At 44.7% G+C, this 25,151-nt stretch overlaps 1 protein-coding gene across 3 annotated transcripts in view; it reads right to left on the minus strand.

The window, feature by feature from the left end:
- Positions 1–25,151, minus strand: part of THNSL2 (threonine synthase like 2) — an 82,284-nt gene that overhangs the window by 44,991 nt on the left and 12,142 nt on the right. For 2 of the 3 annotated variants that reach the window (XM_030192566.1, XM_030192565.1), the window contains exon 3: positions 10,627–10,821. The exons of the other annotated variant lie outside the window; for it this stretch is intronic. In XM_030192566.1, coding sequence (XP_030048426.1) covers positions 10,627–10,821 — 195 coding nt within the window. The remainder of the gene's footprint in view (positions 1–10,626; positions 10,822–25,151) is intronic. 3 annotated transcript variants of the gene reach the window in all.

Here is a 25,151-nt window from a genome sequence, read left to right on the forward strand (position 1 = left end):
AATTGAGAGCCAGGTTCCGGGCAGGGCAGAGGTGGCTCTAAAAACTATCCATGTAGCAATGATATTCAACCAAATAGCAGGCCACCCTAGTGAAAACAAGAGAATAGCAGAGCAGCAGATCACACTGAGCAGCAGCAGCTAGAGTAACACTGAACGAAGACAACAGGATGGTCAGTGGCAGGACCTGAAGCAGGAAGGGCCACAGGCTGCTGCTGCAGCACCAAAAGCAGGGAAGAGCAAGAAAAATGATGTATTATGCCTATTTTTAAGCTTTTGTATGTGCAGATAAAAAGAACCTACTGGAAAAAAGAATTAGGTAGCAGTGACTGGAGTGGAAACTGGCAAAAACATAGCAAGGCACTGAGGACAAAGAGTGCATTGCTTTAGTGGGGCTATGCACTAAGTCCTTCTCACAGGTGCATGAAATGAAGCAGAGGGAAGACTATCCTTAAAAACAGCAGCTTTTCCATTAAGCCTGGTGCTAGCCGTGAATGAGGTAGACTCGCAATATACACTGAGAATATCCTTTCACTAGGAATGTTGGTGGTTAGTATAGGAAATGCTGGGTGATCTTGGCTATGTATGGCCAAGCTGTGAAAGTCTGTGCTCAATGGAAGCACCTCCACTTAAGTGCTCTGAGGATGCTCAGTGGGAGTCTCTTCTATAATGACATCTAGTGTAACCCGGTATCAGTGTGCCCACAGGTACACCAACCACAGACCCTGGCACAACTGCAGTCACATAAATTGGTAGAGATGCACATCAGTTACAGTATTCTGTAAGTCATGAGTTCAGTTCTGGTCGCCGTATCTTAAAAAAGATATAGCGGAATTAGAAAAGGTTCAAAGAAGAGCGACCAAAATGATAAAGGGGATGGAACTCCTCTCGTATGAGGAAAGGCTAAAGAGGTTAGGGCTCTTCAGCTTGGAAAAGAGACGGATGATATGACTGAGGTCTACAAAATCCTGAGTGGTAAAGAACGAGTAGAAGTAAATCGATTTTACAAAGACTAGGGGACGCTCAAGGAAGTTACATGGAAACATTTTTAAAATACACAGGAGGAAATATTTTTTCACTCAACGAATAATTAAGCTCTGCCAGAGGATGAAGTAACAGTGGTTAGCATATCTGGGTTTAAAACAGGTTTGGACAAATTCCTGGAGGAAAAGTCCATAGTCTGCTATTGAGACAGACATGGGGAAGCAAATTCGTGCACCTGACCCAATATGGCTATGTTCTTATGCATGTAAGTGGGAGCCCTACCCATGTCCCATCTATGCTCTGCCCATGCATATGCCCCCCTTGCATTTACATACTATTTACGTTAGAATAATACTTATTATTATTTGTTACATTTGTATCCCACATTTTCCCACCTATTTGCAGGCTCAATGTGGCTTACATATTACCATAGAGGCATTCGCCAAGTCCGGTAAAGAAACAAATACAGGTGGTATTGTGGTTGAGTAAGGAACATATGTTTCAGTTACAATGGGGATCAAGGAGAGGAAAGATTATGTAGTGTCCATTACAAGCTTTGGTTATGTTGTGTTGCAGAGTGCAGGCATTTATGTTGGGTCGGCGGGGTAAGCCTTTTTGAACAGGTAGGTTTTTAATGATTTCCTGAAGTTTAAGTGATCGCAGGTTGTCTTCACAACTTTTGGCAGTGTGTTCCATAATTGTGTGCTTATATAGAAGAAGCTGGACGCAGAGGTTGTTTTGTATTTAAGTCCTTTGCAGTTTGGGTAGTGGAGGTTTAGGTATGTTCGAGATGATCTGGTTGTGTTTCTGAGTGGTAGGTCTATATGTTCTGTCATATATCCTGGGACTTGGCGGTAGATAATTTTGTGGACCAGGGTGCAGATTTTGAAAGTAATAAGTTCTTTGATTGGCAGCCAATGCAGTTTTTCTCGGAGGGGCTTGGCACTGTCGAATCGCACTTAGGCACTCTACTGGCTCTTTGCAGGTAAAAGTACATTTACATACACAAGTTCTAGAATTCAGTACATTTACGTGTGCAAGGGGTGCGTAAATATGGGCACTAAGGTTTCAGAACTGCTGTGGTTGTGGCCTTGCTGGACTCAGAAAGTTACCATATCACAGGATTTTGTGCAGAGGTCTCAACTGCAGAGGACTGATGTTGGTCCCTTCTGTATATCACTGTAGCTAGGACCTATGTCAATAACAAAGCTTCTGTGGTGACCATAATGGATTGGCGGATAAAGGTGGCAGAGGAAGTGGTAGTTGACAGGGTACTGCTCATGCTGCTAGTATTGCTTGCTGGTACACCTGTTCTTTCCCCTGGTATGGCATCCCCACTGCCCCTCACTTTTGTCAGATGTATTTATTTATAGCATTTATATCCCACATTTTCCCACCCACAGGTAGCCCAATGTGGCTTACAACAGTAAAGGGCTGAAAAAGCATACATTGATTTGGCATAAACAATCAAGTACATGGAAGTAGGAGTGATCTGTAAGTAATTACAGAGAAGGGGAAGGGGTAAGAACGTGGAGGATGTCATTAAGATAGGTACAGTTCGGAGGAAGTGACGTCACGACACGGCATGGCTGCATGCTAGCTGAGCTCCGTATAACCCGCGGAGATTCACAAGCTAAAAAGCCAGTTTCAAGCGGCGAAATCATTACACACCGCGAGCGGAGGAAAGCGCAACACAGCGGGAATAAATACCCGATGCAGACGGAGGCGGAGAGAGTGAACTTCTCCCGCTTCGCATATACATCGCTGGCGCAAGGAGAAAATAAAATGGCGGCCGCACCATCGAACCACCCGGAACGGGCGATCGCAGCAGCGGACCTCGCAGAATCAACATCCCCATCGGAGACACACACCAATGTAGACCAGGCGGAACCCGAAGAAGAAATGGGTCCGGAGTGGCAGAAATGGCTACAGGAGATTCGGACAGACCTGAAAGCAATGCGCAACGAGCTGGTGACTATGGGAGCAGACCTCAAAGGTGAAATCAGAGAGCTGGGCTCTCGCCTGGAGGAGGCAGAAAATCGGCTTGATGCCCAGTCAGATGCAATCGAGGCCTTGGATCAGCGAACCACGGAAAGCCAGCTAGCCCACCAACAGGTCCTCGATAAACTAGAGGATCTGGAGAACCGTAGTCGCAGATGTAATTTGCGGTTCCGTGGACTACCAGAATCCCCTGCTTATACAGACTGTGAGGATACTATACAAAGGCTGGTGAGTGATTTACTAACAGCTGGAGGTACCGTAACAGAACCAACCGCGATCCTCATTGAGAGAGCCCATCGGGCATTCAGCTCTCCACGAGCCAATCTGCCTAAGGACATAATAGTGTGCTTTAGAGACTTCAAGATGAAGGAGCAGGTGGCAAAAGCGGCACGGCAGACCCCAAATTTCAAATGGGATACATATGCAGTTGAAGTGTATCAAGATCTGGCAGCCACCACGTTGAAGCGTAGAGCGGAACTCAAACCAGTCACTAGACGACTTCAAGAACTGGGGATCCGGTACAAATGGAGACATCCATTTGCTTTAGTTTTTTATAAAGAGGGTAAAATGCAGCAAATAAGAACACTTGCAGAGGCGAAGGAAGTCCTCCCAGAGGAAGTCGAGATGGAGACATCAACTCCGACGACAGCGGCAAAGCGAGGTCCAGCCCGGGTGATACCACCTAAGTGGCAACGAGTAGGCAATGGTCAGCGACGTCTAAAACGCCAACAATCGGCAACCAAAGTGACCTGAATGAGAAGCACCTTACGGGGAAGCCTCGGTTTGTGAGCAATTGCTGAATCAGCAAAAAGACAGAAGCTACCTATATGTCCGCTCAGCGGTAATGATACAAAAATGATGGACCTTAAGAAGTGATTGGGTGATGTATTTTGTTTTGTTAATACTATGCAAACACCTGTTATGTTGTTCTGTTGTCACTCAGTTTTATAGAAAGGTTAAAATTGAAAAGAAACAGGGCTTTACTTAAAGATACAGGAGCATCCGCGGGAATATGGACTGAACAGCTTATACTTCCTCCTAGGATGCCCTTAGTGATATACAGGGGCAGCTTTCAAATGAGGGGGGGAGGGAGGGGGAAGGGAGGGAAACCTAGGGAAAGGGACAGGGAAGAGGCCTATCAGAAAGCTAAGGGGAGGATCCATCAGAGGAAACCAATAGAAAAAAGGCAAAGAAACACAATAACTCAGATACCAGCAGGCAATAGAGCAACCTATTATGACATCATATGGCAGCTATTAACCTATTACTGATTAATGCCAGAGGGTTGAATATCCCGAGAAAGCGACAACTCCTGTTTAGAGAAATGCTCCGTTTGCGAGCAGATGTGGTCTTAGTGCAGGAAACCCACTTACTATCCAGACATGAATACTTATGTCACCATAAGAAATATCCCCATATATATTTTGCATCCAATAGTGACAACACGAAGAGTAAGGGGGTAATGATGGCATTTGTGGGTGATAAACCCTGGAACATTCTTAAGGTGATCAGAGACAGGGGGGGAAGATATCTCCTGGTGGTGTTTTCGCTACTAGGACAGATCTTCACTGTAGTAAACGTATATGGACCGAACACACAGCAAGAAGGCTTTTTCTCTGAGATAGACCAACTACTCCAGAAACATGTAGAGGGCTCCCTCTTGGTGGGGGGGGGACTTTAACCTTACCCTGCAGGCCCATCTAGACAATTCCTCGAACAGCATACAGTATGGCCGAAGAGATAGAGCACGATTGCACGAATTTGTTAATCATTGGCATCTAATAGATCTGTGGCGACAAGTACACCCAAGAGAGCGTAGCTATACCTACTACTCTGCAGTCCACAAGTCATCCTCCCGGATTGATTACTGGCTAGGAGAAGCAGCGATAGCAGGGTTGATGGGGACACAGCAGATCTTACCTAGGACCTGGTCAGACCACTCCCCGGTTCTGCTGCAGTTGACATTACCCAACACGCGAGGGAGACAGAAAAGCTGGCGTCTAGATGATGCTCTTTTGCAGGATCCGGCTAATTTAGTTAGCATTGAAAACAATATTAAAGAATATATCCAATTCAACGATAATGGGACAGTTTAACCGATAATAGTCTGGGAGGGATTTAAAGCACCTCATAGCGCTGAAGGCACATACTAGGAAACAGCGAATGTCTAAGGAGGCGACTCTCCGGAAACAACTAGAACAGAAAGAAGCCAGGCTTCATAGTGGTGGGTCGGAACATATGCAGGCGAGCTTGGATGGTATTCGCCGGCTGCGAAATCAAATTTGTGATCTGGAGCTGGCAGATATCTCCGAGGGTCTTCAGAAGGCTCAACAGACCCACTACGAATTTGGCAATAAGGCTAGTCGTCTTCTGGCTTATAGGCTAAAACAGCAAGCGAACCGCAACATAATTGCGAGCCTAAGAGATGTGGGAGGGAACACCCATACAGACTCTGATTATATAGAGTTAGCATTCAAAGACTTTTATGAGAAATTATACACTAGAGGCGAGGAGACAGATCACACAGAGATAACAGACTACCTAGAGGGGCTGGAGCTCCCAAGGCTGGCGTCTAGTGCCACTCAGATGCTAGCGCACCCCATTGAAATGGAAGAGGTTATTCACACTATTAAGGAGCTCCTGGCAGGAAAGGCTCCGGGGCCCGATGGCTTCACTAACAAATTCTATAAAATATTTGGGAAGCTCCTAGCCCCATTATTATTGCAAGTGTTTAATTCCTTGGAGGCCAGCTCGGGGCTCCCGCCAACCTGGAATCTGGCCAATATTACGGTCATTCATAAGCCAGGGAAGGATCCACAGCTCTGTGGATCTTATAGACCTATCTCACTGTTAGGGATAGACTATAAGATCTTCACAAAGATTTTGGCAACACGACTACAAAAACATTTACCCTTTCTAGTTCACGAAGATCAGGCAGGCTTTGTGCATGGGAGGCAAACATTCGATAATATACATAGAGCCCTACATTTGGTATACCATGCACAGGACACACGGGCTCCATTATGCATTCTGTCGCTAGACGCCGAAAAGGCGTTTGATAGAGTGAGCTGGTCCTTCCTGTTTGGAGTGCTAGATAAAATGGGATTCACCGGGCGTTTCCTCCACTGGCTTCGTCTAATTTATAGAACTCCTCAGGCCTCCATTAGAATAAATGTCAGACTGACAGAGCCCTTTAATTTATATAGAGGAACAAGGCAGGGATGTGCACTATCCCCCCTGCTTTTTGCCATTGTAATGGAGCCGTTGGCGGTTAGGCTTCGGACGCATCCAGAAGTAAAGGGGCCACGATTAGGTAGAATCGAAACGCGGATGCTTCTCTTTGCAGATGATGTCTTGCTGATGCTGAAAGACCCTGAGACCTCCTTTCCGAAAATATTAGAGATGCTAGACGCGTATGGGAAAGTCTCGGGTTTTAAGATTAATTTAGACAAATCTGAAGCGCTTGACATAAATATTCCCATTGAACAAAAATCCCGTCTACAGCATGCAACTCCGTTCCGATGGGCACCGCGATACATTCGATATCTGGGGGTTAATATTCCCAGAGACATTAAGGAGTTATTCCAGGTTAATTTCCCCGAGATAGCGAAGCGATTGCTGTAAGACTTGCAAAGGTGGGGGGGTCTCCAGTTGTCCTGGGTTGGGAGGATAAGTGCAGTAAAAATGGTAGTACTCCCAAGGATATTATATCTTTTTATGGCGTTACCAATTTCCATCCCAGACAGCTTTTTACGAGGCCTCCAGAGGGACATCTTCTCATTTATTTGGAAAAAAAGACCACCGCGAGTTAGAAGAGAAGTTATGTACCAACCAAGACAGCAGGGAGGGATGGGGGTCCTCTCTATCACCTTGTATTACCAGGCGGCACATCTTAGAATAGTAGCGGCTTGGTTCACAGACACAGAGAAGTTAGGTATAAAGATGGAGCAGGGCTGGGTGGGTCCCTTCCCGCTTAAGGCTATTCCATGGCTGGCTAAACAGGAGTTGGATGAGCTCATCAAGGGATGTCCGCCACTGATGCAGTGGCCCTTGCACACCTGGAGTGGGGTGCGAGAACAGTTTTTTCCAGTGCGCAAGTTTTTTCGGCACATGTACCTTAGATTTGCTCCGCACTTTACACCAGGAAGGCATACCACAGCCTATTGTAGTTGGGAAGATATGGGTCTGTGTACGTTGGGCCAAATGTGGGAGGAGAATAAGACGATAGCGTTTGAGGAGCTCTGCAGGGAACATGGTTTATCCTCCTTGCAGGCTTTCCAATATTATCAAGTACAGGACTTTATAAAACGAAGGACAAGGGATGAGCTTAATCTATCAGAAACTAAGATAGAAATGAGTATGATGAGAGGGGGAGGTAAGGGCAGTATATCAAGACTCTATGAAGCGTTGCTTTTATACTCCAACCCCGTAGAACATTATTTAGCTATATGGAATGAAGCCCTGAGGGAAACATATACCTTTCAACAATGGAAATTAACATTTAAATCTCTGCTTAAGGTCTCGATTTCCAGCTCTATGATCAAGAATGGACATAAGATATTATATTGCTGGTATTATACCCCACATCGCATTGCAAAGATGTTTAGAGGAAGTTCAGCTACATGCTGGCGACAGTGCGATGATATAGGAGAAATGTTCCACATCTGGTGGGCCTGAACACACGCTCAGACATACTGGACCATGCTTTTGAAATTTCTATCTGAGGTCACTGGGATATCCTACCCAATGAAGATGGATTACTATCTGCTACATTTTAAACCTAAAGGAGTTCCAAACCCAATACATCAGTTTGCTGGACAACTGTTTGTGGCAGGCAAGCTGGTATTAGCAGCGGCTTGGAAACAACCGTCACTGCCGGGCCTTCGGAAAGTCCTGCAGAAATTAGATTATATTTGCCTTATGTCCAAACTCACAGCATTACGGAATGGACATTTAGTACAACATCAAAAAACTTGGAAGCTCTATGAACAGTGGTTATCCTCCCGAGACAATACGGGACAGTAAATATTAGACATTAATCAGTAGATCAAGCGGGGGGGGGGGGGGGGGGGGGGGGGGGGGGGGAGGGAAAGGGTGAGAGGGGTTTTGTGAAGCCAAATGAGTGGAACTAGAAATGGGAAATAGTCCAAGCAATGTGCCTAGCAATATGGTTGTATTAAAATTGTTCTATGTTTTGAGATGTTTATATATGAAAATAATAAAATAAATGGTAAAAAAAAAAAGATAGGTACAGTTCAACAGTTAGGGATGCAACGGCGGCACTTTAGCGTAAGCTATTCCAAATAAGGTGGTCTTGAGTGCTTTTCTGAAGGTCAGATGATTGGGAGTAGTTTTTACAGATTTAGGTAATCCATTCCACAAATGAGCACCAACATAGGGGAAGGTGGATGCGTAAGTGGCTTTATACTTGAGGCCAGAACATGTAGGGTAATGGAGAGTTAAGTATGAACAAGATGATCTGTCAGAGTTCCTAAGCGGTAAGTTGATAAGGTTATCCATATAAGCTGGAGCTTCTCCATAGAGGATTTTATGCAGCAGGGTGCATTTCTGAATGGATGGATGTTGAAGACATTGAGAGAGGGATGTTATGGAACTAGATGGATGAATGTATATTGAGCTTCAATGAGCCAAGGATGGATGCTAAGCACCTGGTAAAAGGAGGCTAGAGTTTGGAGAGGGGAAAAATAGGCTGTGGACTGCTTGCTCTCTGAGCCCAAGATGGAGATTTCTGCACTGCAGGGAGGGATGCACAGCATACCCATAAAGGCTAATGGGCTATGGATTGACCAGTATGATCAGAGCATGTATCTTGGACTGAAGCCTGAAGATGACTTGGGGTTTTAGGGCACAGATGATTGGATGACTGCCCTGAGTTAGTCCTCTATAGGCAATGGGAAGGTGGAGTGCATGTGGTGTCGGACAATCTGTATATGCGGATAGGCTCAGAAAGGTAGAGGCATTAGAGTTTAGATAGGGAAAGGCTTAACTAATTTTAGATTTCTTCACTTAAAATATTACTGTACACTGGAGATCTTTTGTCTAAAAGTCTAAATTCTTTGACCTTTGTCAAAGGTTTAATATAATTTGGATCCATGTCGTATAAAAATCTTTCTATTCTTGTTTAATAAAATAGCAAAATTTGTCAGTGACATAGGAAGGTTCAGATTTGTCAAACTATTCTTAATTTCTATGTTCTTTTACGCTTCCGTGGCTGGCGTCATGATGTTGCAGTTGTCTGGGTCACACATGTTGTAGCTTTCTTCAGGGTATGCTGTGAGATCTGCAGTTTGTCTTTATATATAATGGGTTCTGAAACCTGATTGGCTGGGGTTTGAGGTGGGTAGTTTCCTCAGATAGGAAGGGGATTTTAGTCGGAAATTGAGGTGGGAACGTTTATTGGTCACAAATTTGAATTTTGGCAGGAAAGTCCGTTGGTCATGATTTTTAATTCTGGAGGGAATGAGGCTGGAAATTAATTAGGACAGTTCTGCTTCTGGAGAGGGGAGGAATTTTTGTAGGGTCCTATTCTAAAACTCTGAGGGGGGGAGCATTAAGCATGAAATAGCTATAATAAAAACAAGCATATATTAACTACTATTCCACAAAATGTAAATGTGCAAACAGCTATGTACAGAAGTAAATCTCTGCAGGACACAGTTGAACCACCTGAGCTGGCATGGCACAAGTGTCCTTCTTAGAAAGCTCACCCTGTTCACTACACAGAACTCAACAAAGCAGTAAATTTGAAAGACTGAGATCATACCCCACATGTCCTGGCTTAGGAGTGAGGATCATTCCTGTTATGCTATGTGCAAAACTCACTCACTTGGATAAATTGCCCCAGAGAGAGAAGACCAGCGGTAGCAACAATGAAAAGAAACAAGTCAACCTAAAAGCCTCCAGGCTACGCCATTTGTAGTAAGTCCTTATCTAGGGTACTTTACAAAACTCTACAATCCAATTAGGTACCTGAATCAATAAAGATAGAAAGCCTACCTGAAGTCACACTGAACATTAGAAACAGGACCTGAACACATGTCTCCTGATGCCAAAATTTATTATACTAGCCACTAGGCCATCTAACTCCTTGTTTCTAATAATCTGTCAGCTTAATCCCAGAAATACTGTATATTTTAGGAGTTGGCAAACCCTACTATGCCTTAGTAGAGTATCCTAATGATAACAGCTATATTCCTAGAACCAGACAAACCAGGGTTCAAATCTCACTATTCTTCCTAGAACTGTGGATGGGAGGGCTTAAGATATTTTTAAAGAACTAGGGGGGTCTTTTACGTAGGCACATTGGCGTTATTAGCGCACGTTAAAAACAGGTGCACACTAAAAGCTAAAGACACCAATAGGAATACATTGGCGTCTTTATTGTTTAGCACGCGTCTATTTTTAACGAGCGTTAAAAATGCCAGTGCGCCTACGTAAAAGACGTAATGCTTACACTGAAATGCCCTCTGATCTTGGATTAGCCATTTTACCTCCCATTACCTCAGGAACCTACTTAGTCTGTGGAGTGGAGACTTGTAATACCTCTGTGTTTCCTCCCAGTATACAGCAATTCATACATCCAGTAAAGACAACACATATAATTTTTTTTTTCCTGTGGCTTACCTACAAGGATTGTGACATGTTTATCTTGTTTCTTCAAGAAGTACTGTAAGAACTGTGATACACAGGACATGGCCAGATCCTTAAATGCATAAGTTACACCATGCCACATCTCCAAGACATTCAAACCATTCTTCAGCCTGCACAAGTGGACAACATCGCTGTGCCTGAACCGACTGAAGGCTTTGTCAATCAGATCTAAGGGAAGAAAAGGTTCTGTGAGACAGTTCCTATAAGCACCTATTCCAGTGTTTCAGCACTATGGACATATCCTCAGTACCTGAATGAAACGTGCCTTGAGTTACTACTGGGAAAAGTGTGAGCTAAAACAAATCCAATAGTCCAAATTATGGGTCAACTAGAAAGATAATACCTCAGCACCTTGAGCTTGAGAGGTAAAAATGGGATTCAGCTTTGGATCCAAGCTCTGTGTACTGCAATTTCGTTAAAAAAAAAATTTTTTGTGACATTACACATGGAGACAGTCTATAGAATATAAGTGCAGATGTTGCATTACCTATTGTATTTACATATTGGGCAGATTTTTGGAGCATAGGCTTTAAGGCACTCTTAACAAAGGGGTCCTTTTACTAAGCTGCAGTAGGCATTAACGCATGCTTACCGCAGCAAAAAAGTGTTTACCGTGGGGCACGCTGAGGCATCCCACAGTAATTTTTCCATGTTTGTGCTCTTCCCATGCACTAAAAGGTAAACTTTATTTTTTAGCGCTGGGGACGGATCAGGGGGCACAGAGTAGGCGTGTTCTGTGCTAAACAGCGCAGCTACATTGCCGCATGCTAACCAATTAGTGCGTGATTAGCGTGTGAGCCCTTACTGCCTACAAAATAGGTGTAAAGTGCTCATGAACTAATCGGAAAATTAGCGCGTGGCCGTTAATGCTGGAAATAGAAAAATTTTGCCCACGTGGTAAAAATGGCCCTAGCACGTGGGAATGGCACGTGTAATGGAAAGGGAAATGGGATTTAATATACCGTCTTTCTGAGGTTTTTGCAACTACATTCAAAGTGGTTTACATATATGCAGGTACTTATTTTGTACTGGGGCAATGGAGGGTTAAGTGACTTGCCCAGAGTCACAAGGAGCTGCAGTGGGAATTGAACTCAGTTTCCCAGGATCAAAGTCCACTGCACTAACCACTAGACTACTCCTCCACTCCACATTTTACCGCAGCTTAGTAAAAGGGCCCCAAAGTGAATGCTTGCTAATGAATGCACATTCATAGTAAATGAAAAACACTCCCACATATAGTACCAGTGTGCAAGCGCTACTAGTCTGAATATTGCTTCCCATATACAGTATAAGATACTTATTCTCACTCACAAAGTCCATTATTCTGGTGTCCCTTCTTATTCCTTATTCTCCACATAGAGCCCTTTGATCCCTCGATGATAATTGCCTACGTCTCCCCTGTTTATAGGATACCCGACATGATTCCACTCACGCACGTGCAATGTTTTTGGCTTGCTCCTTCCCTTTCTCAATCTCTTAGAGCGCTCATATCCCAAATTTACAACTCTGTTGAAAACCCATCCCTTTGAAAAATCTTTCTCTGTCCCCGTATGCAATCTCTATCTCCCTCCTCCCCTCTACCCCCTTATATCCCTTTTTGTCTTTTTCTCTTTCCTTTAAAACGCTGGCATTCTTTTAATGTTTTGTATTTTATGGATTATGTACATCGCTTTATCTCTCTGAGGAAAAGCGATTAATCAAGATCTAATAAATCAAATCAAATCCTGCTGCACTGTTTGAAAACTGAATGTTTGGCTCAAGTCTTAAAGTCATGGCCATGCATTCAGATCATAGTACTACAAGTCTGGATCCCCTGTCCATAGGATCCAGCCTGGGTACTAAAGGCAGCTGCCAATATATGGTTTCATTTAAGAGCTGAAGCGGAATGTCGACACACAAAATTCAAAATCCTGGATTTTAAGCATGCTGACTTTGTTAAAGTGGGGGAGTACCTGAAAAAAGAGCTGATGGGATGGAAGGACATAGGAACGGTGGAGGATCTGTGATTGAAACTGAAAGAAGCTATACATTCAGCAACAGATCTTTATATAAGGAAGGTAAGCAAGAATAAGCGAGAAAGGAAACTGATATGGTTCACCAAACAAGTCGCTGACAAAATAAAGGCAAAAAAGGTGGCGTTTATGAAATACAAAAGAATGCAAGAAGAAGAACACAGAAGAGATTACTGGATAAAACTGACAGAAGTGAACAGAGAAATACATCTGGCAAAGGCTCTGGCTGAAGAACAAATGGATAAAAACATAAAGAAGGATGGCAAGACTTGTTTCAGGTATATTAGTGAACAGAGGAAGGCTAGAAATGGAATTGTGACACTGAAAGATGCTATGAATTGCTATGTGGAAAGTGATGAGGAAGAAGCAGATGTGCTTAATAAACACTTCTGTCTTCACCGAAGAAAATTCTGGAATAGGACTTCGGTAGGCTGATAAAGGTACATATGAAATGAAGTTGATGTTGCACCATTTATGAAAGAAAGAATTTATGAACAACTAGAAAAACCGAAAGTGGACAAAGCCATGGGGCCAGATGGAATCCATACCAGAATCCCGAGGGAGCTCAGAGAGGTTCTGGTGGGTCCTCTTAAAGATTTGTTTAATAAATCCTTGGAGATGGGAGAGGTTCCACAGGATTGGAGATGAGTGGATGTAGTCCCTCTTCACAAAAGTGAAGACAGAGAAGAAGCAGGAAACTATAGACCAGTAAGCCTTTCTTCAGTGGTTGGAAAGGTAATGGAGGCACTGCTCAAGGAAAGAATAGTGAGTTTCCTGGAATACAATGGGTTACAAGATCCGAGGCAACATGGTTTCACCAAACGAAAATTGTGCCAAACGAATCTGACTGATTTCTTCGACTGACTAGAGAATTGGATAGCAGACATGCGCTGGATGTAGTCTACTTGGATTTCAGTAAGGCCCTTGACACAGTCCCTCATAGAAGACTCATAAATAAACTCAGAGGGTCTTTTACTAAGGCGCACTCACACTTTTGGCGCGTGCTAAATTGTGGGTGCGCTAAACGTTAGAGACACCAATGCATTCCTAACGTTTAGTGCGCCCACAATTTTAGTGTGCGCTAAAAACATGAGTGCGCCTTAGTAAAAGACATCCTCAGTGGGCTAAAGTGGTGAACTAGATTGGGAAATGGTTGACTGAAATATGGCAGAAGGTGGTGGTAAATGGAGTCTACTTAGAGAATAAAAATGCAAGTAGTGGAGCACCTCAAGGATCGGTACTGGGGCAGATTCTATTCAACATGTTTGTGAGCAACGTTGCTGAAGGGTTATAAGGAAAAGTTTGCCTTTTTGTGGATGACATCAAGATTTGCACCAGAGTGGACTCCCCCGAGGGAGTGGATAACATAAGAAGAGATCTACAAAAATGAGAAGAATGGTCGAATGTTTGGCAGTTAAAATTTAATGCGAAGAAGTGCAAAGTGATGCACTAAGGGTGTAAAAATCCAAAAGAGCAGTATGTGCTAGGGAGTGAGACACTGACATGCACGGATCAGGAGAGAGACCTTGGGGTGATAGTGTCTGAGGATCTCAAGGCAGCGAAATACTGAGACAAGATGGTGGTTGTTGCCCGAAGAATGCTAGGCTACATAAAGAGAGGCGTAACCTGCAGAAGAAAGGAGGGGCTGATGCCCCTCTACAAGTCATTGATGAGGCCCCACTTGTAGTATTTGTCCAGTTTTGAAGGCCATATCCCTTAAAGGACATTAAAAAAGACTTGAGGTGGTTCAACGGAAAGTGACAAAAATGGTATAAGGTTTGTGCCATAAGGTGGATGAGAAGAGACTGGAGGGCTTGAATATGTATATACTAGAGAAAAGGAAGGACAGAGGTAATATGATACAGACATTTAAGTACTTGAAAGGTATTTACAAACAAACCTCTTCCAGTGACATAAGGGGGGAAGAACTAGAGAGAGGTAGACTTAGAAGTAACGTCAGAAAATACTTTTTCACAGAGAGGATAGTTGATGCCTGGAATGCCCTTCCAGAACAGGTGGTCAAAAATGGTGAGCAAATTCAAAAATGCATGGGATAGACCCAGGGGATGCCAACACATAGCTGTTAAGGTGCAATCTTGGGTAAGAATAGTGGGAACTGAGGCCGATGCCTGACAAACTTCTACTGTCCGTGTCCTGCAAATGGCAAAAAACTGAAAGAAGTTTAGCCAAATCCAGCATGGGAGAATGGAGGCTGATGCCAGACAGACTTCCTTGGTCTGTGGCCCACAAACAGCAAAACAATGAAAGAAAATCTATTATTGGGGAACTGAGGCTGATGCTGGAATGACTTCTACGGTTTGTGACCCACAAATGGAAAAAGACTGAAAAAATTCAGCATGGAGTGGAGCTGATATCAGACAGACTTCTATGGTCTGTTTCCCGCAAAAGACTGAAACAAAATCCAGCATGGGGAACTTAGGCCGATGACAGACTTCTATGGTCTGTTTCCCACAAATGGCAAAAGAGAAGTGAAGCTTCAGCAACTCCAGTGTTGTAGATCACTTTGTCACATGCTGCAAGCAAGGATGCTGCGGGGGGGGGGGGGGGGGGGGGGGGGGGAGGGAAGACATATTGACTAGTAAGTTGAATACTGTCAACAATACTTGGGGATGATATGTTGTTATAACCAAGACCCCATCATATCTGGCTGCCTATATAGTTGGCATGATGGAGACTTGACAACCAGCGTTTAAGCATGGGTGACTGGGGCCACACAAAGTGGTGAGCACGGGTCTTTATCTGCCGTCATTTACTGTGTTACTGTGTATTGTGGCAACCCCTTGCAGTCAATGATCAGCACTGAGGGTGCATCTCAGAGGAAGTGTCCTTCTAGCACTCATATCAGCGAGGATTAGTCTGGATATGAGGGGGCACTGGCAGAGAGTGCTGGGGAAAAAGGAGGAGGAAATGACAAAAAGAAAAATCTGGCTATAAGCGAACCAACACAAGGAAAGCTAACCTGTTGCTATGCCACGCTCTCCTATAAAGACACCAGAGGGAGCTACAATAGCACAGCTGTCCTTAAATAGTATGTGTGTCACAGAACAATTAGAGAGCCATGACAAAAAGGGATGCTAGCTGAAAAGCCAACGTTTTCTAGGAGGAACACAGAAATACGATTATTTATTGGGAGCTATTAACTGCCTTTACAAAAGCATTCACTCAAGATGAGTTACACAAGGTCAGAGATCACACACTGTCTCCGACACTGAGCAATATAGATCAGAAATAGCTAGCCGGATCCCAAACAGAAAATCCATCCGTGCTTGTTCATTCCCAGGAATAAGTAGTAGCTTTCTATGTGGCTAATAACAGTTTATGAATTTTTCCTCCAGAAACCTGAGCTAGGAAGAGGGAAGATGGCCGCTGACTAGTGGGTCACGGGAGCAGCTAGCTTCAACGACCCTGGCCAGAGCTGAGAGTTGGATCACTCTACCCACCGTTCGCCCGACAAGAGGGATCGCTCGACCCACACGCTCGATCCACCGATCGCCCAACCCACAGGTGGTCGACTAGCAGCTAGCTCCAACGACCCAGCCAGAGCTGAGAGTGGGATCGCGCGAGTCACACAATCGACCCACACGCTCGACCTACCGATTACCCGACCCACTGGTGATCAGCTGCTGCCTGATCCAGGCCAATGGTCCAGCTGTGAGGTGGAGCGAGAGGCGCTACCAAACCTGGGCCATCCCACGGGCATCATCTTGCCGCTGAGAGCCGACCGCGACTCCCTCCCTCCCTGCCTGTCTGGATTTGCCTCATACCCGCATTGCCGCCCTGCCGGGCCCGGAGCCCATCCACGCCTCTGGCGCTGATGGCTGGTCAGTAAAACCTCCGGCCTCCACCGCCCGCCGAGAAAAGCGCCAGCTGCGGGGGAGGTAGAGTATGTGAAGCGCCGCGCACAAGGCCACAAACCCGGGGAGGACAGACGAGTGGATCAACCCTAACGACAACTCGCGAGGCAGGGCGAGTGGGACCCGAACAGCCAGCGATTGGTCTATGTTGGTCCACGCTGCACACGCCTACCGCCATGGGGTAGCGGCCCACGCCCATCCGTGGAGCGGCCCGGGTCTCTGCGCCCTGGGGCAGACCTCGGATCATCTGACTGTCTCTGCCCAACCACCGACACAGCACATGGAGCCGCAGAGTCTCGGCACTGCACCCTGGACATCTGACTGTAAGTGAACTCCCTGCTAAGCTAAAGACATTGAGTCTCAGCAGTAAACAAGTTGTGAGAGACCTAACAGCAAGAGCCATTTAGGGGAAGTGAGGGCAAGGGCCAAAGTGGACAGCAAGGGCCAATTTGGAAACAAGACAGCTACAGCAGTAGACAAGGACATTTTCAGCAGGACAAGCTTGCCCACTAAAGAACCTTCTGCACTGAAACTGACCAAATTAAGAAAGTTAAGCTGAGAAGAGAACAGATTTGGGTAAGCTAATCAAACCAGAAAGGAACGAATACCAATAAACACTGATTATATCAACCTGGATGTTAACTGGTCAACACACAAGCGAGTTTTCAACTAAGAAAAATAATGCGTGGGCTGCTAAGTGTACTAACTAGAAAAGCAGTCCGTAAAAACAGAAGTAGATGTCCTAGAAGTCTAAAACCAGAACTCAATTGCCAGAATTCTTCGCTGACCATATACGAAAGAGTAATTAAGCCAAGCACCCTCCTACTGTCCTCCAATCACCCCTCCCGAGCTAGAGAAGGGAATGTCTTATCAGATCTTGGGTCTCTGGTCCACATACTTCCCAGCCTTTTTGCCCTGTCTCAAAATGTCCTTTCACTCTGCTTCAGAGACAGGAGCCTGAAGCTTCGTTGGGAAAGGAGGGCGGAAGCAAATAACTGCTAGTGACAGCTCACAGGAGGACCCAGACCCAGAGCTACCCTCCCCCTCCCATCCCCACTGCTCATTAACTATCACTGAATTCAAACCCAATTCTGATCTCAACAGCTGAAAGGCAAACTAAATTATCACACTAGATCACAACTCTAGATTCCATACCAAAAAACAAAGTCCTATCGCGCATCCAACCACCAGAACACGGTCCCATTAGTAGCCAAAGGGAACAGAAACAAAATGAATACTCTCAAACTACTCCTACTAACCTACTCCCTAACACTGATCCACCTAACACTAACCACCCCACTGGCAGAAAGCAACATCATACCCATACTACACAATCATCAAAGACTGACCAGACACCCCACACCTCATTAAACCGACAACAACTTAAACAAAGGAAGAACATTAACATGCGGACAATCACAACAGAAGGGAAAGAAGGATCCAAACAAACTCACCTTAGCAAAGAATCGACAACTAACAAAAGTCCTCAAAACACCAAACTCTGAAGACCCATTCCAAACAATCCAAGTGCGCTACATCAATGCCAGATCTGCTGTAAATAAAACAGCAATACTAACAGATTGTATCATGTCCGGAAACCTTGACCTGCTCTTTATCAGTAAAACTTGGATCCATGACCAAAAGGACCCCATAATCTTAGTCCAGTGTGCCCACCAGAATACAAAATGGCACACTGGACCAGAAAAGAAAAAAGAGGAGGAGGAGGTATAGCACTAACCTATCAATCCCATTTTACCATTGAAACCACAGCCGAGTCCATAACACCTCAACTTGAAATTGCCTCAATCAGAATCCACAACAAAACCCTAAACGATCATTTGAATTGCGTCCTGTTCTACAGACCTCCAGGTAACTGGAACGAAGCCCAAACTGACTTTATGGACTTCATCTCAAGCACATGTGTAACCAACTCCAATATACTAGTATTAGGAGACATAAACCTACACTTAGAAGACCCAAACTCTATCAACGCAAGAGAATGTAAGGAATTCCTCCACTTATGGGATCTCAAATGGCCACAAATGCAAGCAACTCACGTCAAAGGGCACACACTCGACCTCATCTCACACAAACTGTCAACAGACCAAAACCTAATAATAACGGATATTAAATGGACAGAAACACCCTGGACCGACCACTACAAACTGAACCTATCCCTAAACTGGCAGAAGAAGGGTTCATACTGTATACAAGAACACACAACTTACAGCACACGAGGTCAAGTAGACTCAAAAACATTCTGGTAACAAATATACAAAAACGAATGGACAGCACAAACGGACTCCATATACTACCTCAAAGAATGGGATAAAAGATGTAGAAGTATACTAGATGAAATTGCACCCTTACGAACAAGAACTTCACGCAGACATAACTCAATGCCATGGTTCAACGATGAACTGAAAAAACTAAAACACAATCCAGGAAACTCGAACGAGCATGGAAAAAAAAGATGAAGACACACACATCGCTTGGAAACAAATACAAAGAAAATACAAATACACAATAAGACAGGCCAAAAGGTCATACTATAAAATTAAAATAGGGCCAGATTACAAAGCCGTGAAGAAATTACACCAACTCGTGAACAAACTACTAGACACCACCCCGGTCACTACAACCAACATAGACATCCCATCTGCAGACAAACTTGCTAATACTTCAATGAAAAAATTACAAGCCTATGCAACACGCTACCTCAGGACAACACTGATATCAAAAACTTCATCAACCTTTGGAGAATACCCAGCTGACCGAACCTGGTCAAATTTCGCTCTCCTCACCGTCGAAACAGTGACCCAGGCGTTACATAGGTTCTCCAACACTCACTGTAAACTGGATACCTGCCCCAGCTACCTAATAAAATCCATCCCTGACCGCTTCATAGCAGACCTCACATCCCACCTAAACTACATGCTTCAGCAAGGCCTCTTCCCTAAGGAAAATGGCAACATCCTACTCACCCCTATACCAAAAGATACTAAGAAAAAAACAAACGAAATCACTAACTACCACCCAGTAGCATCTATCCCACTGGCGGTCAAACTGGTGGAAAGCATGGTAACCAAACAACTTACTGATTATATAAACAAATTCTCAATACTACACGAATCACAATCAGGATTTCGCCCCCTCCATAGCACTGAAACTGTACTAATTACTCTCCTAGCCAAATTCAAGCAGGAAATAGCAACAGGTAAAAGCATACTCCTCCTCCAATTCGACTTGTTAGAGCATTCGACACAGTAAACCACAATATACTACTAAGCCTACTAGATTACTTCAGGATTGGTGGAAACATACTTAGTTGTATCAAGGGTTTCCTAACCACTAGAACCCATCAAGTGAAATCAAATTCAAACATATCATCACCATGGAAAGTAGACTGCGGAGTACCCCAAGGATCACCACTATCACTGATTCTCTTCAACCTAATGATGACCCCACTAGCCAAGTCCCTATCCAACCAAGGCCTAAACCCTTACATCTTCTATGCAGACAATGTCACAATATACATTCCTTATAAACATGATCTGACAGAAATCACCAACGAAATCAAGCTCATCTTGAACATCATGAACTCATGGGCAAATGCATTTCAACTAAACCTCAATACAGAAAAAACACAGTCTCATCCTCTCATCCCAACATAATGCGGATAACCCCACAAATATAAACACATCACATCACATTACACCCTCTCTATCTCAGACAGCCTGAAAATCCTCGACGTTACAATCGACCGTAACCTTACACTGGAGAGCCAAGTGAAATCCACAACAAAGAGAATGTTCCACACAATGTGTAAACTCAAACACGTGAAACCTTTTTTCCTGAGGGAAACATTTCGAAACCTGATACAATCAATGGTATTAAGCCATGTAGACTACTGCAATGGAATTTATGCGGGATGCAAAGAACAAATCATAAAGAAACTTCAGACCGCCCAAACCACGGCAGCCAGGTACCTACTCCAGCAGGGGAGTAGGTACCATTAAGTGAGCCCAGCAAAATGCCCTGGGCCATATAATAATAGGGGCCCCCTACCTTTGCACTCTCCTCCCCCCCCCCCCACAGGGTCGCAGCATCTCTCTCCCCCCACAGGTTCCAGCATTTCTCCCCCTCTCTCCCCCATACCCCACCAGCACTGCCAGGACCTTTCTAATGCCACATCCTGCCTCTCTGATATCACTTCCTGTGGGCAGAACACGGCAGTGGAAAGGCCCTGGTAACACCGGTAGGCAGTCTATTTATCTTGCTGCCTCTGCTGGCTGTCCACCCACCGTGGGTCTCCAAGGCTGTTGGAAGAAGGGGGTTAGAGAGATGTTGTGACCCATGTGGGGGGCGGGGTGGAAGGCAATATAGGACCTAAGGGGAAGAGGAGGATCTAGAGAGATGTGGGTGAAGATGAAGAGAGGGATATGAGGGAGGTTGGGGGGGGGGGGGGTGAGGCAGAGGGAAGAGAGAGAGACATGGGAAAGAAAATGTGAGAGATGATGCTGGACCCAAGGGGGTGGAGTAGAAGGAAGAGATAGAGAGAGACCGGAAAGAGAAGGGGGAGAGGGATGCTGGACCCTGGGATAAGTAGAGGGAAAAGAGAGAGAGAGAGAGAGAGAAACCAACTAGACCCTGAGGGGGAGAGAAGGAGAAAGTGATGCCAGACTGTGGAGGGGACAAGGGGAAGGGAGAGACGAGTATGGGTGGAGGCATGTAGGAGGTAAAGAGAAAGGTGACAAGCTGGATAAATGGAGAGAAAGGGATACACAGAAGAGATGCTGGACTCAGGGGAGGGAGGAACACTGAGAGGGCAGGTGCTGAACATGGAGAAGGGATAGGGATGCAGAGGAAAGATGGATAGTGGACAGAGAGAAGAGATGTCAAACGGACAGGAGACCCTGGAAAGAGAGTTAAGGAAAAAAATATTAAAAAGCAGAAGAGAGAAACAACAAAAGTAGAAAAAAAGGTATTTTTTTCTGAATTTATTAATTGTAATATGTCAGCTTTGGGAAACATGTATCTCTGATATCTTGCATTTGAGTTTCTATTTCTAATACTATGAAGGTCTTCTATATAGGGCTGGAATTGTTTGCTGTTTGCAAGGTTTGTATACTGGAGCTCAGAAGGGACACTTGATGAAGTTCCATGGAAATACTTTTAAAACAAATAGGAAGGAATATATTTTTCACTCAACAAATAGATACGCTCTGGAACCCATTGCCAGAGGATGTGGTCACAGCGGTTATCATATCTGGATTTAGAAAAAGGTTTGGACAAGTTCCTGGTGGAAAAGTCCATAGTCTGCTATTAAGACAGACATGGGAAAGTCACTGTTTGCCCTGGGATTGGTAGCATGGATTGTTGCTACTATTTGGGTTTCTGCCAGGTACTTGTGACCTGGACTGGCCACTGTTGGAAGCAGGATACTGGGTTAGATGGGCCAATGGTCTGACCCAGCATGGCTATTGTTATGTTCTAATGATTCCTCCTTCTCCCGCCCCCCCCCCCCCCTCCCCACTACCTTGGGAAAGATTGTGTTATAGGAGGCTCATCTTAATTTTTCTGCCTGGGGCCCATTCATTCCTAGCTATGCCACTGCCTTCCAGGTCTGTGATTGGGAAAAAGCATGAAAGAGGTAATTTTATAACTTGGCTCCACAACGGGGTGTGATGAGTGCCAATTCTACAACTGTGCATGGGACATTATACAATAGTGGCATAAAGTCTGTTCTGGTTTGCTATAAGTTAAGCACAATCACTTACAGCAGGTCAATGGCCGGTATGAGTATTATAATGCCTTTGTATTGCTCTATGATGTGACTGCATCTCGAATACTGTGAGTAATCTGGTCACTGCATTGCAAAAAAGAAGTGGAATTAGAAAAGGTACAGAAAAGGATGACAAAAATGATAAAGGAGATGGGACGACTTCCCTATGAGGAAAGGCTAAAGCGGCTAGGGCTCGTTGGCTTGGAGAAAAGACGGCTGAGGGGAGATATGATAGAGGTCTATAAAATAATGAGTGGAACAGAATGGGTGGGCGTGAATCACTTAGTTACTCTTTCCAAAAATACTAGAACTAGAGGGCACACAATGAAGCTATTAAGTAGTAAATTTAACACAAATTGGAGAAAATATTTCTTCACTCAATGTGTAATTAAGCTCTGGAATTCAGTGGCAGAGAATGTGGTAAAAGCAGTTAGCTTAGCGGGGTTTAAAAAAGGTTTGGCTCATTTCCTAAAAGAAAAGTCTATAAACCATTATTAAGATGAACTTGGGGAAAATTCACTGCTTATTTCTAGGATAAAGCAGCATAAAATCTGTTTTACTCTTTTGGGATCTTGCCCAGTATTTGTAATCTGGATTGACCACTGTTGGAAACAGGATACTGAGCTTGATGGACCTTCGGTCTGTCCCAGTATGGTAACACTTACGTATTTATGCAACGTGGAGGGGCATAATCGAAAGGGGCGCCCAAGTTTTCCTGAGGACGTCCTCGCAGGACATCCCAGCAAAGGGGCAGGGAAACCCGTATTATCGAAACAAGATGGATGTCCATCTTTCGTTGATTTTCGGCAATAATGGAAACTGAGGACGCCCATCTCAGAAACGACCAAATGCAAGCCCTTTGGTCATGGGAGGAGCCAGCATTTGTAGTTTACTGGTCCCCCTGACATGCCAGGACACCAACCGGTCACCCTAGGGAGCACTGCAGTGGACTTCAGAAAAAGCTCCCAGGTACATAGCTCCCTTACCTTGTGTGCTGAGCCCCCAAAACCCACCACCCACAACTGTACACCACTACCATAGCCCTTACAGTTGAAGGGGGCACCTACATGTGGGTACAGTGGGTTTGTGGTGGGTTTTGGAGGGCTCATATTTACCACCACAAGTGTAACAGGTGGGGGGGATGGGCCTGGGTCTGCCTGCCTGAAGTGCACTGCACCCACTAAAACTGCTCCAGGGACATGCATACTGCTGCGATGGACCTGAGTATGACATTTGAGGCTAGCATAGAGGCTGGCACAAAAGATTTTTAAACTATATTTTTGAAGATGGAAGGGGGTTAGTGACCACTGGGGGAGTAAGGGGAGGTCATCCCCAATTCCCTCCATGGTCATCTGTTCAGTTCGGGCACCTTTTCGTGACTTGGTTGTAACAAAAAAAGGACCAAGTAAAGTCGTCCAAGTGCTCGTCAGGGACGCCCTTTTTTCGATTATGGGTCGAGGACGCCCATGTGTTAGGCACGCCCAAGCCCCGCCTTCGCTACGCCTACGACACACCCCCGGGAACCTTGGTCATCCCCGCGACAGAAAGCAGTTGGGGACGCCCAAAATCGGCTTTCGATTATTCCGATTTGGGCGACCCTGGGAGAAGGACGCCCATCTTCCAATTTGTGTTGAAAGATGGGCGTCCTTCTCTTTCGAAAATAATCCTGCAAGTGTGCCATGCAAAGCACACAACTGACGGTATTCTATAAATTCTACTACTACTACTACTTACTACTACTTAACATTTCTAAAGCGCTACTAGGGTCACGCAGCGCTGTACAATTTTTAAACAATATTTTTAACAAGGAAGGACAGTCCCTGTTCAAAGGAGCTTACAATCTAAAGGACAATTATGCAGTAAATCAAATGGGGCAATATAGGTTTCCAGAATAGAGGTAGGTGGTTATGTGCCGAAAGCTACAATGAAGAGGTGGGCTTTAAGTAAGGATTTGAAGATGGGCAGGGAGGGGGCTTGGCGTATGTGCTCAGGAAGTTTATTCCAAGCATAGGGTGAGGCGAGACAGAAAGGGCGTAGCCTGGAGTTGGCGGTGGTGGAGAAGGGTACCGATAGGAGGGATTTGTCCATGTATCACTTGGTGCCACAGGCATGTGTACACCCCCTTGCAGTTGTACACCATAGCACTTATGCGGCTCTTTATAGAATAGCATGTGGTGCATCTTGGACCATATCCGCCAATTACGGCAGCACTTACACGTGCAAGACATTACATGCACCCATTAATAGAAATGCCTCCATTATAAGTGAAGCTGAAGACAAGGTGAAAACAGCTAATAAAGCCAAGTAAAAAAAAACGGCTCAGATAGGTTCCTGGAGGAAAGGTTTAGCAGCCTGGTTGACTGAATATAGATAACAAGAAATGGATTTATTATTTGGGATCTTGCCAGGTACTTGTGACCTGGATTGGTCACTGTTAGAAACAGGATGTTGAGCTTGATGGACCTTTGATCTGACCCAGTATGGCATTTCTTTTGTTCTTATCTAGTAGTAGTAAGTTAATATGTCACCAAGAGGCATATTTTCAAAGCACTTTGGGAGGCTAAGTTCCATAGGTTTCTATGGAACTTTGGGAGGCTAAGTGCTTTGAAAATATGCCTCCAAGGCTTACAAATCTCCTTCCTTGAACAGGGTCACTTGACAGCTCTGAAAACAGCAGGAACCAGCCACCCTTTCTATGCGACTAACTTACATCTTACTGCTGAGTCACTAAATGTGGCCATGGACTATATCCTTTCATGGTCTCATTCCTATCATATTCCATCTTGCAGAAGACTCCACTACTGCCTATTTTGCACATATTTCAGT

The sequence above is a fragment of the Microcaecilia unicolor genome, chromosome 2 (genome assembly GCF_901765095.1).
Source record: "Microcaecilia unicolor chromosome 2, aMicUni1.1, whole genome shotgun sequence".
Taxonomy (NCBI): domain Eukaryota; kingdom Metazoa; phylum Chordata; class Amphibia; order Gymnophiona; family Siphonopidae; genus Microcaecilia; species Microcaecilia unicolor.